This window comes from Neoarius graeffei, chromosome 14 (assembly GCF_027579695.1).
Source record: "Neoarius graeffei isolate fNeoGra1 chromosome 14, fNeoGra1.pri, whole genome shotgun sequence".
Taxonomy (NCBI): Eukaryota; Metazoa; Chordata; class Actinopteri; order Siluriformes; family Ariidae; genus Neoarius; species Neoarius graeffei.
Window position 1 is genome coordinate 70,705,935 of NC_083582.1, and position 19,576 is coordinate 70,725,510.

The 19,576-nt window shown below is 42.9% G+C and overlaps 1 protein-coding gene across 2 annotated transcripts in view; it reads right to left on the reverse strand.

Annotated features, from left to right (window-relative positions):
• Window positions 1-18,027: 18,027 nt before the first annotated feature.
• Window positions 18,028-19,576, reverse strand: part of fdxr (ferredoxin reductase) — a 96,270-nt gene continuing 94,721 nt past the window's right edge. For both annotated transcript variants that reach the window (XM_060940289.1, XM_060940290.1), the window contains exon 12: window positions 18,028-18,302. In XM_060940289.1, coding sequence (XP_060796272.1) covers window positions 18,172-18,302 — 131 coding nt within the window. In that variant the 3' untranslated portion in view covers window positions 18,028-18,171. The remainder of the gene's footprint in view (window positions 18,303-19,576) is intronic.

Below are 19,576 nucleotides of genomic sequence, written 5' to 3' on the forward strand. Positions count from 1 at the left end.
AGAAAATGGGTTTCAGTTTAATGCTTGGTACTGTTCCATGATTCAAATGCCTCTGCAGAATCATTGTGCTAATGAGCTGTGAAGCCAATACAGGACGGTATACTGGGACACTTGGAATTTTCTAAGACTTTTTTTTTTTTTTAAAGTAACATCCCATCCATTTCAGGACAACATCCGTACACATGCACGCACACAGATATGCACACACTATTACATCATCCTTGCCATTTATCTGCTCAGCTGTTGTAAAGCACAGCACGGATTTGGAAATTCCACATCTCAGTGCAGGATTTGGAAATCCCAGACAGCCGAACGACTCTATTGTAAGAGAGTGCAGAAGTAAAAGAGGAAAAACAAGAACAAAGGAAGGGGAAGGAACGACTAGAGTTTAAAAAATAAGTCACATTACGAAACAAGAGCAGATCGTTATCATATAGTAACCAAGGCTATACAATGCAGGGCAGTGGACGCGTGTCATGTAATGGAGTAGAAAGGCCTGGGGTGGTGCCTTGAGCAACCCCTCACTCCCCCTGGTCAGGGTTATGACTCAAGACTGGACTTGGCAGACTGCACAGAGAACAGAAGAAAAACCACCACATGGTGGTTCAATGGGCAGGAAGGAATGTGGACCCAGCAAAGCATTTGGGGAGTGCGAACAGAGCCCAGTGCAACACGTAGAACACTGTTGGCCATCCACTGCATCCCAACCTACAGTGGGGCAAAAAAGTATTTAGTCAGCCACCAACTGTGCAAGTTCTCCCACTTAAAAAGATGAGAGAGGCCTGTAATTTTCATCATAGGTACACTTCAACTATGAGAGACAGAATGGGGGGGAAAGAATCCAGGAAATCACATTGTAGGATTTTTAATGAATTAATTGGTAAATTCCTCGGTAAAATAAGTATTTGGTCACCTACAAACAAGCAAGATTTCTGGCTCTCACAGACCTGTAACAACTTCTTTAAGAGGCTCCTCTGTCCTCCACTCGTTACCTGTATTAATGGCACCTGTTTGAACTCGTTATCAGTATAAAAGACACCTGTCCACAACCTCAACCAGTCACACTCCAAACTCCACTATGGCCAAGACCAAAGAGCTGTCAAAGGACACCAAAAACAAAATTGTAGACCTGCACCAGGCTGGGAAGACTGAATCTGCAATAGGTAAGCAGCTTGGTGTGAAGAAATCAACTGTGGGAGCAATTATTAGAAAATCGAAGACATACAAGACCACTGATAATCTCCCTCGATCTGGGGCTCCACGCAAGATCTCACCCCGTGGGGTCAAAATGATCACAAGAACGGTGAGCAAAAATCCCAGAACCACATGGGGGGACCTAGTGAATGACCTGCAGAGAGCTGGGACCAAAGTAACAAAGGCTACCGTCAGTAACACGCTATGCCGCCAGGGACTCAAATCCTGCAGTGCCAGACGTGTCCCCCTGCTTAAGCCAGTACATGTCCAGGCCCGTCTGAAGTTTGCTAGAGAGCATTTGGATGATCCAGAGGAGGATTGGGAGAATGTCATATGGTCAGATGAAACCAAAATAGAACTTTTTGGTAAAAACTCAACTTGTCGTGTTTGGAGGAGAAAGAATGCCGGGTTGCATCCAAAGAACACCATACCTACTGTGAAGCATGGGGGTGGAAACATCATGCTTTGGGGCTGTTTTTCTGCAAAGGGACCAGGACGACTGATCCGTGTAAAGGAAAGAATGAATGGGACCATGTATCGTGAGATTTTGAGTGAAAACCTCCTTCCATCAGCAAGGGCATTGAAGATGAAACGTGGCTGAGTCTTTCAGCATGACAATGATCCCAAACGCACCGCCCGGGCAACGAAGGAGTGGCTTCGTAAGAAGCATTTCAAGGTCCTGGAGTGGCCTAGCCAGTCTCCGGATCTCAACCCCATAGAAAATCTTTGGAGGGAGTTGAAAGTCCGTGTTGCCCAGCGACAGCCCCAAAACATCACTGCTCTAGAGGAGATCTGCATGGAGGAATGGGCCAAAATACCAGCAACAGTGTGTGAAAACCTTGTGAAGACTTACAGAAAACATTTGACCTCTGTCATTGCCAACAAAGGGTATATAACAAAGTATTGAGATGAACTTTTGTTATTGACCAAATACTTATTTTCCACCATAATTTGCAAATAAATTCTTTAAAAATCAGACAATGTGATTCTCTGCAACATCGCGTGGCGGTCGGGGACAGTGCCTCTGGAGTGGCAGACTGGGGTGGTGGTCCCTCTTTTTAAGAAAGGGGACCGGAGAGTGTGCCCCAATTATAGGGGAATCACACTTCTCAGCCTCCCAGGGAAGGTTTACTCCAGGGTACTGGAGAGGAGAATTCGACCAATAGTCGAACCTCGGATCCAGGAGGAACAATGCGGTTTTCGTCCTGGTCGCGGAACACTGGACCAGCTCTATACCCTTCATAGGGTGCTCGAGGGTTCATGGGAGTTTGCCCAACCAGTCCACATGTGCTTTGTGGATCTGGAGAAGGCATTCGACCGTGTCCCCCGTAGTATTCTGTGGGGGGTGCTTCGGGAGTATGGGGTTCGGGGCTCTTTGCTAAGGGCTGTCCGGTCCCTGTACGAACGGAGCAGGAGTCTGGTTCGCATTGCCGGCAGTAAGTCAGACCTGTTCCCGGTGCATGTTGGACTCCGGCAGGGCTGCCCTTTGTCACCGGTTCTGTTCATAATTTTTATGGACAGAATTTCTAGGCGCAGCCAGGGGCCAGAAGGAATCCTGTTTGGGAACCACAGGATTTCATCTCTGCTTTTTGCGGATGATGTTGTCCTGTTGGCTTCTTCAAACCAGGACCTTCAGCATGCACTGGGGCGGTTTGCAGTCGAGTGTGAAGCGGCTGGGATGAGAATCAGCACCTCCAAGTCCGAGGCCATGGTTCTCGACCGGAAAAGGGTGGCTTGCCCTCTCCAGGTTGGTGGAGAAGTTCTGCCTCAAGTGGAGGAGTTTAAGTATCTCGGGATCTTGTTCACGAGTGAGGGAAGGATGGAGCGTGAGATCGACAGGCGGATCGGTGCAGCCTCCGCAGTGATGCGGTCGCTTTACCGGTCTGTTGTGGTGAAGAAGGAGCTGAGCCAAAAGGCGAAGCTCTCAATTTACCGGTCGATCTACGTTCCGACTCTCACCTATGGTCATGAGCTTTGGGTAATGACAGAAAGAACAAGATCGCGGATACAAGCGGCCGAAATGAGTTTCCTTCGCAGGGTGGCTGGGCGCTCCCTTAGAGATAGGGTGAGAAGCACAGTCACTCGGGAGGAGCTCGGAGTAGAGCCGCTGCTGCTCCACATCGAGAGGAATCAGCTGAGGTGGCTCGGGCATCTTTTTCGGATGCCTCCTGGACGCCTCCCTGGGGAGGTGTTCCAGGCATGTCCCCCCGGGAGGAGGCCCCGGGGAAGACCCAGGACACGCTGGAGGGACTATGTCTCTCGGCTGGCCTGGGAACGCCTCGGTGTTCTTCCCGAGGAGCTGGCCGAGGTGTCTGGGGAAAGGGAAGTTTGGGCTTCCCTGCTTAGACTGCTGCCTCCGCGACCCGGTCCCGGATAAAGCGGAAGAAGACGAGACGAGACGAGACAATGTGATTTTCTGGATTTTTTTTTTCTTATTTTGTCTCTCATAGTTGAGGTATACCTATGATGAAAATTACAGGCCTCTCTCATCTTTTTAAGTGGGAGAACTTGCACAATTGGTGACTGACTAAATACTTTTTTGCCCCACTGTAGCTCCATCTGTCTTGATTCTGTCGTGCCCCTGGACCTAATTAGGTCGGGATAAGAGAGTGAAGCTGACGGCTGCGCAACTCTCATTCACTCTAATCCAAGTCATGACTTCAAATTCAAGTCCTGTGGCGATGGGCAAGTGGCGAAACAGAAACACGAAGCTGTAGTCACGAACCTGCACACAGGCCACCCAGGACATTGGGTCGCTCTCTGCTGGAACGAAGCAGTAGCGGAGTTCGGCAGCCCCCCAGGTGTCTGAGCAGCCCTGTTTGGGATTTGCTTTACTCACCATGGAGGAAGGGGCTAGAAAAGATGCCTCAAACATTGCCTGCTTCATCTCATGGCTGGCAAGGATCCCACTCAGCAATCAAAATACAAGAAAATAAATAAGATAGTGAAGGTACTCGACCTTGGCACGTGTCCCCGGAAGGCTTGAGCTATTACCACCCCCAATACAGCACCTACCAACATGTGGGCATACCTTCAAAGCCCAGATTGGCCTCATCAGGCACCTCCAGACCCACAACCGCCAAATTGGTCATCTTCAATTCTATTCACATTATATATAAATGATCTACCTGATATCTGTCATAGTGTTAACATCCAGATGTATGCGGATGATGCAGTAATTTATACGCATGCTAAAAACATCCAAGTTACATCGACTTTAACATCTGTAATGACTCATATTCAGGACTGGCTAACTGAATCATGCCTATATCTGAACACCAAAAAAAAAAAAAAACAGTCTGCATAATGTTCTCTAAACAGGCTATGAAGTTGACACATTCTAATGTGTTCCTTAGAGGAGAAGAGCTTCATATCATCTCTAGCCGTCTTGTTAATGAGTTAAGTATTTGGGAGTAACCCTGGCCTCCACATTAACCTTCAAAAGTCATGTGAAAAGGGTGTCAAATAAAGTAAAATTCAACATTCACAATTTCAGGCAAATTAGGCCATTTCTCGACATGAAAGCTGCCAAGATGTTTTTACATTCTATGATTTTCTCACATATTGAGTACTGCGTCATAAATTGGTCATTAACTAGTACAGCAACACTTATTATAAAGTCAGTACATGAATAAAGATTTCTATTGTAGTTCGAGCAGATTTGGGTGGCCTCCTATATGTGACTTGATGAGATCTGGTCAGATGATCACGCTGATGGTTTCAGCAGTTGTGTGTTCCTTCAAGTTGGCAATTCAAAAAGAAACAACAAATACAATACAGTTTTGTTACTGCTAATTTAGGCTTATTGTACAGCGTATATACATTAAAATAATAACAAGACAGCATCATCTATATCCCCCGCCCTATATACCAACTATACACCAAGTTTCAAGATATTGTCACATTTTTCAAGTTCTGCTGCAGGAAACCAACCCTACCTCTTTACAATGACCTCAGCAGCCCATGGCATAAACCCACCGGACCTTTGGTCCAGGTGAGCTAAAAATTAAAATCTCTCACATTTCTTAGTATCAAAAGGCACATATACATTACTCAATCAACACATATACCAACTTTCAAGACCATACAACTCACAGTTTTCAAGTTCTGCTCCAGAAACAAAACCTACCCCGTAGACTAACCTGAGAGACTAAGTCTGAAATTGTTTCCATGGAAACATCTCATCATCTCTAGCCACTTTATCCTGTTCTACAGGGTCGCAGGCAAGCTGGAGCCTATCCCAGCTGACTACGGGCGAAAGGCGGGGTACACCCTGGACAAGTCGCCAGGTCATCACAGGGCTGACACACAGACACAGACAACCATTCACACTCACACCTACGGTCAATTTAGAGTCACCAGTTAACCTAACCTGCATGTCTTTGGACTGTGGGGGAAACCGGAGCACCCGGAGGAAACCCACGCGGACACGGGGAGAACATGCAAACTCCGCACAGAAAGGCCCTCGCCAGCCCCGGGGCTCGAACCCAGGACCTTCTTGCTGTGAGGCGACAGCGCTAACCACTACACCACCGTGCTGCCCCATGGAAACATGAAAAAGTAAAATTTCTTAGTATGAAAAGGCACATCTACATCACCTTGTTAACATGTATACCAAGTTTCAAATCCGTATCATGAATAGTTTTGGATATATGCTCTAGAAACAAACATTGCTCTTAGAAACTCAGTCAAAATCTATTTTTAATGTGAAAAATACTTAAACAAAAAAAAAAAACAAAATTCAAAATAAAAAAGGCACCAGTTCACATGTTGCTTGATACGCATACAAAGTTTCATGAAGATATCTTCAGTAGTTTTAAAAAGATATGGCCCGGAAATGAAAACATGACCGGACTGACGGAACCTGTTTCTAAATCCCCCGCCAAACGAAGATAACTAATGTGGGGTGGGTTTCCCAAAAGCCTCTTAACGCTAAGAGCATCTTAACTAGGAGAGAGTGAGTGTTCGTTGTGCTGCTCGCTCTGCCATTTAACGATGATCTTTGTGCTGCCATGCTTTTGGGAAACTCGGGCGTCTTCGGTGTTCAAGGGTTCAACATGCATACGAAAATACAGACAGAACTCCTCTGAGGTTTCACTGTTACTTCAGCACTGTGCAGATATAATAATAATAATGTTACTGAACAGTCATCAATGTGATCATGCATGATTATATAAAACTTACTATATATTCTCATCAGGGGCGGCACGGTGGCGTAGTGGTTACCGCTGCCACCTCACAGCAAGAAAGTCCGGGTTCGAACCCCGTGGCCGGCGAGGGCCTTTCCGTGTGGAGTTTGCATGTTCTCCCCGTGTCCGCGTGGGTTTCCTCCAGGTGCTCCGGTTTCCCCCACAGTCCAAAGACATGCAGGTTAGGTTAACTGGTGACTCTAAATTGACCATAGGTGTGAATGTGAGTGTGAATGGTTGTCTGTGTCTATGTGTCAGCCCTGTGATGACCTGGCGACTTGTCCAGGGTGTACCCCGCCTTTCGCCCGTAGTCAGCTGGGATAGGCTCCAGCTTGCCTGCGACCCTGTAGAACAGGATAAAGCAGCTAGAGATAATGAGATGAGATGTTCTCATCAACATCTCATATTTCATGGCTGCAGAAAGGTGTTTTCCTGTGTTTAGCTTTTGTTCTTGTTCACAAATCTTGTTCTGCAAGATTTGTGTATTGTTTTTGTTTTGTACAACTGGAGAGTGAAAAAAGAAAAGGAACACCAGGCGAAAGTTTGGGCACCTCAATACATTTGAGTTCTCAGGTAACTTTTACCAAGGTTCCAGACCTTAATTAACTTATTGAGCTGTGGCTTGTTCAAATTCTTCTCTAGGAAAGGTCAGATGATGCAGATTTCAAAGCTGTATAAATTCTCTGACTCCTCAAACTTGTCCCTAAAATCAACAGCCATGGGCTCCTCTAAGCAACTCCCTCGCATTCTGAATAATAAAATAATTGATGCTCACAAAGCAGGAGAAGGCTACAAGAACATAGCAAAGTGTTTTCAGGTAGCTGTTTCCTCAGATCATAATGTTATTAAGAAATGGCAGTTAACAGAAACAGTGGAGATCAAGGTGAGGTCTGGAAGATGAAGAAAACTTTCTGAAAGAACTGCTCGTTGGATTGCTAGAAAGGCAAATAAAAACCCCTGTTTGACTGCAAAAGACCTTCAGAAAGATTTAGCAGACCCTGGAGTGGTGGTGCACTGTTCTGCTATGCAGCGACACCTGAACAAATATGACCTTCATGAGAGAGTCATCAGAAGAAAACCTTTCCTGCGTCCTAGCCACAAAATTCAGGGTCTGAAGTTTGCAAATGAACATCTAAATAAGCCTGATGCATTTTGGAAACAAGTCCTGTGGACTGATGAAATCAAAATAGAACTTTTTGGCCACAATGTGCAAAGGCATGTTTGGAGAAAAAAGGGGGCCAAATTCCAGGAAAAGAACACCTCTCCAACTCTGAAGCATGGGTGTGGATCGATGATGCTTTGGGGTTGTGTTGCAGCCAGTGGCACAGGGCACATTTCACTGGTCGAGGGAAGCATGGATTCGAATAAATACCAGCAAACTCTGAAAGCAAACATCACACCATCTGTAAAAAAGTTGAAGTTAAAAAGAGGATGGGTCCTACAATAAGACGATGATCCAAAACGCACCTCAAAATCTACAATGGAATACCTCAAGAGGCACAAGCTGAAGGTTTTGCCCTGGCCCTCACAGTCCCCTGACCTAAACATCATTGAAAATCTGTGGATAGATCTCAAAAGAGCAGTGCATGCAAGACAGCCCAAGAAATTTGTAGAACTGGAAGCCTTTTGCAAGGACGAATGTGTGAAAATCCCCCAGGTAAGAACTGAAAGATGATTAGCTGGCTACAAAAAGTGTTTACAAGCTGTGATACTTGCCAAAGGGGGTGTTACTAGGTACCAACCATGCAGGGCGCCCAAACTTTTGGCTCTTTTCCTTTTTTGTCATTTTGAAAATGTAAAAGATGAAAATAAAAAATTGTTTTTGCTTAAAATATAAAGGGAATGAGTCATCTTTAACTTCATGCCTTTTGGAGATCATTTCATCTTCAACTTGCTTCACTGGTGCCCAAACTTTTGCATACCACTGTATATACAGTGTGACCACAACAGTGTTTGCCAATTACTGTAGGCTCACAGTATTTAAGACGGGAGGGAAAAAAAAAAAAGCTATATAGTACATTATAAACAAAGTCATCTACTGACAACATAAGACGGGACGTGCAAGACTACGGACTAAATTACATTTCAAACATATTGATTTAAAAGTGCAAGGGTTCTTGCAGTCATAATTATTTAAAGCAGAACAATAATAACATGGTATTAGATTTAAAAAAGCAAAGATTGTTTCGTTTAAATTCAGTTCGTCAGAAAGAACGTTCCAAACTCTTGTAGTTCCAACAGTAAAAGATTTCTGGTAGGTTGTGGTTTTACGCTTACAGGCATTATACTTAACAACATCGCTGCTCGAGGATCTGGTTGATATCGAGCAGCGAGGAACATTATTATAATGTAATGTGATGCATTATAAAGAATAATTATTATAATTTATTATTATTATTCTTGGGTGGCACGGTGGTGTCGTGGTTAGCGCTGTCGCCTCACAGCAAGAAGGTCCTGGGTTCGAGCCCCGTGGCCGGCGAGGGCCTTTCTGTGCGGAGTTTGCATGTTCTCCCCGTGTCCGCGTGGGTTTCCTCCGGGTGCTCCGGTTTCCCCCACAGTCCAAAGACATGCAGGTTAGGTTAACTGGTGACTCTAAATTGACCGTAGGTGTGAGTGTGAGTGGTTGTCTGTGTCTATGTGTCAGCCCTGTGATGACCTGGCGACTTGTCCAGGGTGTGCCCCGCCTTTCGCCCGTAGTCAGCTGGGATAGGCTCCAGCTTGCCTGCAACCCTGTAGAACAGGATAAAGTGGCTAGAGATCATGAGATGAGATTATTATTCTTAGATCACGATTAGAAGTCAACATATCTATTTGACAGTTAACTGAATAATTCAAAGCGAGAGAACATTTGTATTTATTTTATCCACATTGACTGGATATGAGCAATCGTGCACTCTGATTGGCTACTGTACTACTAGGATATCAGCTCATATACCGCGAGTAGAGAAAAACAAAATGGCGGAGCGTCTTGCTGAAGCAACCGAGGACGAAATAAAAACTACTCGAAAACGAAACAACCCCCCCCCCAAAAAAAAAGTGCAGAAAAATGTGGAATAAAAGTATTTGATGGTAAGAACATTTTTAAAAAAATAATTATTGCATTTTTCACAAATTGCTGCTGTCATTTCACTGGTTTGTTTACATTCTAAACAGAAATTATTTTGTCAGACATTTTGAATAAAAGTTTTTATTCATCGAATTTGCAAAAAATAAAAATGCTCCATTTCTCAAAATCCAGTGAATGTGGATAGAATAAAAGTGCTATTCCACTCAATCTCGTCGTACATGGCTTATAGACTAGAGGTCTGCGCGGGACAGAATTTTCAGTCCCACTCCCACATTGTGCAGTCCCGCTCCCGCAAAGAATTATGATTTTCAGTCCCGCTCCCGCCTGCCATATTTTGTACCGCTCCCGCTCGCAAATCCCGCATGATGCAGACATTCGCGTTATTTCTCACGAAAGTTCTTGTCATTGGCTTGGGGAATTAAACATGCTGAGCTTAGCTGAGCTCTACACTGACCGATCCTTCACCTAGTGCACGTAGCGAGGGTGCGCGTTGCCAGGCGGCATGCGCAGCTGAGGCTTTACAGAGATACCCAACACACCTACCAAAATCTACAGTGGATATTAAGAATATGTGACCCCTCACCGAATCCAGGGACGCATGTCGGCCGAAACGAATCCGAGATAATCGCAAAAGAAGCATTTTTTTTTCGAAATTTGTGATTTGTTTTTTTCCATCATGTGCAAGTTGAGATCTTGAAGAATGCAATCAGTATTTCAGATAATAGATTGTTTTGTTGGAAAAGCATACATTTTTTGTTGCAAATTGTCTCGTTTTTGTCAGGACTGTAGCCTGCTGGGGGGTGTGGGTAAATTACCATATGGGCCATTCACATGATGATTTAAGTCTTTTGGTTTTTTTTCATGAATCAGCTGTATGATACGAGCTGAGCGCGTGGCTACTTAACTGCATACAGGCGTGTAATTTCACTATGGAATGAGCAAGCTAAACAGAGCGCAGAGGAGCTGAAACACCGCGAAGCAAACAGACACACGGTATTTACATCGGAGATAAACATTTCTAGCAAAAAAACCCCAACCTCGTTTTCCAGATTGAATGGAATACTTGAATGATCGGATGATACACGGACCGTTCTAGGACTACATTCCATCGGAGGCATTGATGTGTGCACGGCGACGTTTCTCTTTCTGATGGGGTAAGTTTATTAATCTAAGGCTGTGTGGTTATTTTTGCATGTAACGGAGAGTGTTGTGGTTTGGTTAAGCCTAGGTCACAACCGGACGTACGATTTTTTGGCCGTGCTATTTTTGGCGTTTCCCCAAATCGCTGCGTTTTTTTTTTTGTTCGTGGAGAAAGACGCGCATTGGCCGTAAGTTTGTCTTGAAACCTGAAAAAAACGTAAGCGCCCGTAGAGTTTGTTTGACATGACAACGAACCTCTGTGGCCGGTCTGCGGCTCGAAAATCAGCACGTCACACGCGCGCTCTCGTGCGTTTCATGCGCGCCCTCCGCGCGTTTCTTGCATTTTTTGCATGTACACCGGCCGTAGGAGCACGTACGGCCGGTTGTGACCGAGGCTTTACATGAAACTAGCGTTGTGTTAGTTGTGTCATCATCGTGCTATCTTTCTTTCTTACGGTGTGAGTAATTTTTCAACCACAAAACGTTCAAGTATACTTTAGGACTTATTTTTGTACTTCATAATTGTGTTGGGCATACTTTGCATGGAAGGAAAATTGACGTGGTGATTTGTTTACATGAAAGTAGTATCGTGCTAGCTCGTAGGGGGTAGGGCTTTCCTTAATGTCATGCAAATGAGCACCATTATGTGCCCGCCCTACACCCAGAGTAGCGGAGATGGAAAACTTTGAGGGCGATTTTCTCCCTTTTCTGTTTTAAGAGGTATGCACTTTCAAAAGGCCACACATTCTTCAACTATTGTCAGATCTCCACATGGAAGGCATCATCGGAAAGCTTAGAAACTGTACTTTCTGAATCTGTCAATAACTCAAAATGCCCCCGGGCCAACATGTGTCCCTGGATTCCGTTATCTGACACATATTGTACATTGCACATAGCTTATATGTCACTCCTCACATTTACATTCTAGGAAATACAAGTAGGCCTATAAGAAATTAATATAATTTAAAGACACAGCGTGATGGTGCCCCGCCCCCTACTTTGAGTGGATTTGAGCATAAATATCTACAGTTCACGTTCTAAATGTCTGATTTCAAGACTCTTGACTTTATAATGGTAAATGTACCTCTTTTTAAAGCAGCACTTACTTCTGAAGTACTGTGAGCTTCACTAGAGGAGCTCTGCTCTTCTGCCATGATCGGAGATCTCAAACACGGAAGAGCGGAAAGGAATCGGAAACAGACCACATCCGCAAATTTAGGCATCTTAAAATGTTTTTATTAATGCCAAATAAAATATCCAGCACAAATTATATATGATAGACATAAATTAATAATTTATCAATTTTATTTTAAACACGTTTTTAGTTAGCGGGACTGCAGCTTATCACCTCTCCCGCCCGCGCCCGCATTGTGCACTCCCGCCCGCGCCCGCAATGAGCTTTCAAAACTCACTGCTTTGTGTCGGGTCCCGCGGGAGTGCAGGGCTCTTTTACAGACAATCCGGTGCTACGCACCTCATCAGCTATCAGCTCATGTACGACTCGATTTTGTGGAATAACTGTTAAATAACTACCAACATCGCACGCACCCATCTGCCAGTCCTTCTGATAAATATAATATATACAGATTGAAATCAATCAATTCACATAAATAATAGCCTTTAGACATTTATTATTAGATTATTTAATATATAAAAATAACATTAATTACTTAATGTATTCATTCCAAGGCTTCATTGTGCGTACTAAAATGCAGAACACATCTGAGGTTTTACAGTTTACAGACATTGTCAGATCAGAATACCTTCTCAGCACATGAAATCTCAGATTCTGTTGCCTTATTATCTCCGTCTTCTCATGACTCATACAACAACCTGAGCAGATAAAGGTTATTGAGATAGTAATTTGGATTCCCTGAGGGAAACAGTGACAAGACATTGACAAGAGCAGTAATATTAAAACAGTAGTGAAACAAAGCCAGTGTGGTGTGAAGAGAGACGCATATTAATTAGGTGCATTAATACAGAGTTCCATTTGTGACAAAAATCCTGAAATGGGACACTACGGCAAGACGCAAATAAATTAGTAACCTAAATAGTTCTAAACAAACCATGTGGAAAATTTCAACATTTCAGTAAAATTACTAACCAGGCTTGTAGTACTCGAGTCCGACTCGTGCCCTAATTTTAATGACTTGTGACTCGACTTGGACTTGAGCACTGATGACTCGGACTTGTACATTAACTGCATTCGGACTCGTAAATTGGAGACTCGGACTTTTTCTTTATTTTTTGTAACATGCTATAATAATTTGCCATAAGATATTTATGTCTACATTAATTTTTGTACTAATTTCGTGTAAGAGTGTCACAGCTGCGTGCCTTGGTATGTGCATCAGATAGACTCTGGGGTGCGCTCCGGACAGCGCGCGCACCAAGCGGACTCTCGCACATGCCATAAACGTCTGGCACCTGCATAGGATTAAGGTGTAATCAGTGCGCCGATATAAAAACTCTGAAAACACACTTACTTTGCGAAGTATTGAGTTGCATTGCTGATACATTACCGAGCCTTATTTCCTTGTTTGGTTTCCTGACTTCCTGTTTTTCGTCTTTGATTCTGCCGAGTCTACGATAGCCTGTTTGTGCCTCGCTCGACCCATCGCCTGTCTCACTGTTTTACGATTTTGCCTGCCGTTCTGGATTGTTTACCATCTTGACTTGTATTAAAAAACACACCTTCTGCACTTACAGCCGTCTCCCAGTCATCTCTGACAGAATATTTCACACTCCCTGATAAAGAGAAGCACGTTCACCTGTTCATACATCGTGTTCAGGAACAAACTAATGTTAATGGCGCTGAAACAGCCACCGTCAAATGGTGCGGTTGGAGTCTTGTTCTCGGACTTGACTTTAAAATTTTTTAATGACTTGGACTTGAACACTGGGGACTCGAGACTGGACTCGGGTGACTTGACTCCAACGTTGTTACTAACAATGAAGAATTGTTTCAGAATTTACAATCCCCTCCGAAAATATTGGAATGGCAAGGGTAATTATTTTGTTTTTGCTATCAGTTTCAGCAGTTAAAAGTTACTTTATCATCCCGGTATATTTTATATACATCCATGTATTACAGGGCAATAAAATGTCTTTTAATTAATAAAAATAAATTGAATTAGAAGGCGTGTCCAAACTTTTGACTGGTACTGTATATATTTCTTTCCATTCTCTCTGCATTCACTGGATATGAGCAATCGTGCGCTCCGATTGGCTACTCTACTACTAGGCTATCAGCTCATATACTGTGAGTAGAGAAAAACAAAATGGCGGAGAGCATCAAGTCCGATATATCACTTGATCATCAAGTATTTAAAAGAAACAGAAATAGGTAAAAGAATACATACGTCAAGTTATATGGTTTTGCTGTAATTCATACGGATTTTCAACAAAAATGAACCTATACGGCCGTATATATGTTTATCTATACGGGAATTTCTCACCAAAAATCAAATGTCAAACAATTGTTTATTCGGAAAATAAATTGTGAGCAATCCTGTCTCATACCAAATGTGCAAATGCTGGACTCTGATAAACATCGATTATGCAACTTCCTGCTCCGTTGACATGAGCGATAAGATTAGTGTCCGTGTTAATTGGTTCTAGTGTCGGGTCGCGCAGCAAGTTTCACGTTAAGATTTCATAGACTGGATTCCTGTCTAACGTTAAATTGCCCCGCAACCAGACATTGTTCACTTGTTTACTTTTACGGACATCCTGAAGGAAAAGACAGTCATGGGAGAGGACGGACTTCCTCAGATGAGGAGAGTAACGGGGCGGTGCTCCGTTTACCCCACAGTAATGCTGACGGTGAGAGAGTTTTCTCTCAAGTCAGCAAGATACACACAGAGAGCAGAAAGAACCTGAATGCAGACACACTGACCTGCCTACTGCAGTGTAAGAGCAACACAGACATGTGCAACCTCGTGAGGCATTGGTGCAGAGTGCTAAAAAAAAGATGCCATGGAGTACAATTCAGGACATTCGAGCGACACTTTGTGTTTCTGTCAAACATTGGAGGTTTGTATTTATTCTGAAGGTTTATTGTTATTAATATTACAGCATGGTTGTGTAGTGGTTAGCGCTGTCGCCTCACAGCAAGAAGGTCCTGGGTTCGAGCCCCGTGGTCGGCGAGGGCCTTTCTGTGCGGAGTTTGCATGTTCTCCCCGTGTCCGCGTGGGTTTCCTCCGGGTGCTCCGGTTTCCCCCACAGTCCAAAGACATGCAGGTTAGGTTAACTGGTGACTCTAAATTGACCGTAGGTGTGAATGTGAATGGTTGTCTGTGTCTATGTGTCAGCCCTGTGATGACCTGGCGACTTGTCCAGGGTGTACCCCGCCTTTCGCCCGTAGTCAGCTGGGATAGGCTCCAGCTTGCCTGTGACCCTGCACAGGATAAGCAGCTACAGATAATGGATGGATGGATTTTATTTTGCATCTTATAAGGATTTTATAAGGGAACCCCCCCCAAAAAAACCTCCTGTTTCACACTCCAGCTCAGTAGGTAGCGCTACTGCACCTTGAAGTAACCACCAAAAAAAAACCCTAAAGAAGAAGAAGAAGAAAATGGCAGCGCGTGTTACTGAACCAACCGAGGATGAAATAAAAACTCTACTCGAGAACAAAACCCAAAAAATGTAAAAAGTATTTAATAAGAACATCTCTTTTTTTTTCAACAATTATTATTATTATTGCATTTTTCACAAATTGCTCCTGTCATTTTGCCGGTTTGTTTACATTCTAAGCGGAAGTTTTGTTGGACGTTTTGTATAAAGTTTTTATTGATCGAATTTGCAAAGAAATAAAAATGCTCCGTTTCTCAAAATCCAGTGAATGTGGATAGAATAAAACTGTTATTCCACTCAATCTTATCATACATGTTTCATAGCCAACTCAGTGCTACGCGCCTCGTCAGCTGTCAAGCTCATGTACGACTCGATTTCATGGAATAACTTAAATATACAGTATATTGTACAAGCACAGTTAGGTCCATAAATATTTGGACAGAGACAACATTTTTCTAATTTTGGTTCTGTACATTACCCCAATGAATTTTGAACAAAACAATTCAGATGCAGTTGAAGTTCAGACTTTCAGCTTTAATTCAGTGGGTTGAATAAAATGATTGCATAAAAATGTGAGGAACTAAAGCATTTTTTAAACACAATCCCTTCATTTCAGGGGCTCAAAAGTAATTGGACAAATTAAATAATTGTAAATAAAATGTTCATTTCTAATACTTGGTTGAAAACCCTTTGTTGGCAATGACTGCCTGAAGTCTTGAACTCATGGACATCACCAGACGCTACGTTTCCTCCTTTTTAATGCTCTGCCAGGCCTTTACTGCAGCGGTTTTCAGTTGCTGTTTGTTTGTGGGCCTTTCTGTCTGAAGTTTAGTCTTTAACAAGTGAAATGCATGCTCAATTGGGTTGAGATCAGGTGACTGACTTGGCCATTCAAGAATATTCCACTTCTTTGCTTTAATAAACTCCTGGGTTGCTTTGGCTTTATGTTTTGGGTCATTGTCTATCTGTATTATGAAACACCGACCAATCAGTTTGGCTGCATTTGGCTGGATTTGAGCACACAGTATGTCTCTGAATACCTCAGAATTCATCCGGCTGCTTCTGTCCTGTGTCACATCATCAATAAACACAAGTGACCCAGTGCCACTGGCAGCCATGCATGCCCAAGCCATCACACTGCCTCCGCCGTGTTTTACAGATGATGTGGTATGCTTTGGATCATGAGCTGTACCACGCCTTCGCCATACTTTTTTCTTTCCATCATTCTGGTAGAGGTTCATCTTGGTTTCATCTGTCCAAAGAATGTTCTTCCAGAATTGTGCTGGCTTTTTTAGATTTTTTTTTTTTAGCAAAGTCCAATCTAGCCTTTTTATTCTTGAGGCTTATGAGTGGCTTGCGCCGTGCAGTGAACCCTCTGTATTTACTTTCATGCAGTCTTCTCTTTATGGTAGATTTGGATATTGATACGCCTACCTCCTGGAGAGTGTTGTTCACTTGGTTGGCTGTTGTGAAGGGGTTTCTCTTCACCATGGAAATTATTCTGTCATCATCCACTACTGTTGTCTTCTGTGAGTGTCCAGGTCTTTTTGCATTGATGAGTTCACCAGCACTTTCTTTTTTTCTCAGGATGTACCAAACTGTAGATTTTGCCACTCCTAATATTGTAGCAATTTCTTGGATGGGTTTTTTTCTGTTTTCGCAGCTTAAGGATGGCTTGCTTCACCTGCATGGAGAGCTCCTTTGACCGCATGTTTTCTTCACAGCAAAATCTTCCAAATGCAAGCACCACACCTCAAATCAACTCCAGGCCTTTTATCTGCTTAATTGAGAATGACATAACGAAGGAATTGCCCACACCTGCCCATGAAATAGCCTTTTAGTCAATTGTCCAATTACTTTTGGTCCCTTTAAAAACAGGGTGGCACAGGTTAAGGAGCTGAAACTCCTAAACCCTTCATCCAATTTGAATATGGATACCCTCAAACGAAAGCTGAAAGTCTGGACTTTATGTCCATGTCCATTATATAACTATCACTTGAATATGTTTCAGTAAACAGGTAAAAAAAAAAAAACAAAATTTGTGTCAGTGTCCAAATATATATGGACCTAACTGTACCTTTCTTCTTGTACTTGTTTACTGCTTAACTGAGGTTTTTTTTTTGTTGTTTGTTTGTATGTTTGTTTTACTTTAAGGCTGTAACTGAAGTCAAATTCCTTCCAGTTGAAACCATCCTTTCCCTAATCACATTATTTCAGACTGAGACTGTTCAATAATGCCAATAGTTCTGTTCAAAATGGAACTCGACATGTTAAAACAGAGAAAGCATGATACAATTTTTTAGGTTGCATAATCATAATGTAAACCAAAACCTGCTTGCACAATCCATAGTGTTACGTCACGGCCACCCAGGCTGATGTCTTGCCAAAATGAGAGTAATCCCAGCTGCAACGGAAGCGCACCCTTACAGGAGACTTCATAGTGTTCACGGACTCTTGAACTCGGTCTTAAAACAAAGGGCATCTTGACTTCTCTCATCTCATTATCTCTAGCTGCTTTATCCTGTTCTACAGGGTCGGAGGCGAGCTGGAGACTATCCCAGCTGACTACGGGCGAAAGGCCGGGTACACCCTGGACAAGGTCATCACAGGGCTGGCATCTTAACTGTTTTTGGAAACGGGTTTTCACAGCAAGTGGCCATGTTGCTTTATAATCTTTAACTATTTTTCCACGATTTCATATCTTGGCACAGGATTCCGTTTACTGCCCCAATGATTTATAAACCCAATCCGAAAAAGTTCATATGGTTACATATTAAAAGCTAAGACATTAAAAATTACCTTCTTTGCATTTTTTCCTCATCCAGACTCTGAGCAAAATAAAAAGCTGCAGATTGGAACATTTCAAGCTGCTGTTTAATCTGACGCGAGATAAATGTACATTAGACAATCTCATCCTTAATTAAAATCACCACATACGTAGTGTGACGAGATGAGATTTGATGACCTCAATCAAATCAGTCAAATATTTTTGAGTCAGGATCAGGACCAGGCTACGTCCAGCATCTCTCTCACATCCACGACTTTTTCCCGGGGCTTTCCCAGAGCTTCTCCTCTCCGAACCTCCTCCGCGTTGATCTTCTCCCAGTCTGAGAAGTACACTGGTCTCACATCTGAAAATAGAAGACACATCCTGACCCTTCAAATAAAGATATAGGATAAGACTGCAAAAACACACAGCTTTTTAAAAAATTATTATTAAACTGTCTTTTTTTTTGGTAGCTGAAAACAACAGTTCCTTATTTCGACAAATCTGTAAGTTCATGTACACTCTAAAGTCATGAAGGCCAAATTATTGTTTTTGGATTTTTCTTGGCATCAACAGTATATTCATTCAGTGTTTTCTCCGTATTAGTAGAACTTAGAAACTCTTTTGGATGTTGCAGGAATGCAGGGGATTGCAAATATATTCCAAAACAATACACCCCCAGTTCCAAAAAAGTTGGGACGCTGTGTAAACTGTAAATAAAAACAGAAGGTGAAGATTTGCAAATCATGGAAACCCTATATTTCATTGAAAATAGTACAAAGACAACATATCAAAATGTTGAAACTGAGAAGTTCTACTGTTTTTTGAAAAATATATGCTCATTTTGAATTTGATGTCAGCAACACGTTTTAGAAAAGTTGGGACAGGGGCGCGTTTACCACTGTGTTGCATCACCTCTACTTTTAACAACAATCTGAACGTTTAGGAACTGAAGAGACCAATTGCTGGAGTTTTGAAAGAGAAACGTTGTCCCATTCTTGCCTGATATACAGTTTCAGTTGCTCAACAATTTGGGGTCCCCAAATGTTTTAAATGGGAGACAGGTCTGTACTGCAGGCAGGCCAGTTTAGCACCCGGACTTTTTTACTACGCAGCCATGCAGTTTTAACATGTACAGAAAGTGGTTTGGCATTGTCTTGCTGAAAGAAGGAAGGCCTTCCCTGAAAAAAATTTTGTCTGGATGGCAGCATATCACTCTGAAACGTGTATACAGTATATATCATTCAGCATTAATGATGCCTTCCCAGATGTACAAGCTGTCCATGTCATGTGCACTAATGACCCCTCATACCATCACAGATGCTGCTTTTGAACTGTGCACCGATAACAAGCCGGATGGTCCTTCTCCTCTTTAGCCTGGAGGACGTGGTGTCCATGATTTCTAAAAAAAAAGAATTTCTACTTTTGTTTCGTCAGACCTCGGGACAATTTTCCACTTTGCCTCAGTCCATCATAAAAGAGCTCGGGCCCAGAGAAGGTGGCGGTGTTTCTGGATATTGTTTATATCTGGTTTTAACTTGCATTTGTGGATGCAGTAATGAAGTGTTTTCACAGACGATGGTTTTCTGAAGTGTTCCTGAGCCCATACAGTGATTTCCACTACACACACGTGTCTGC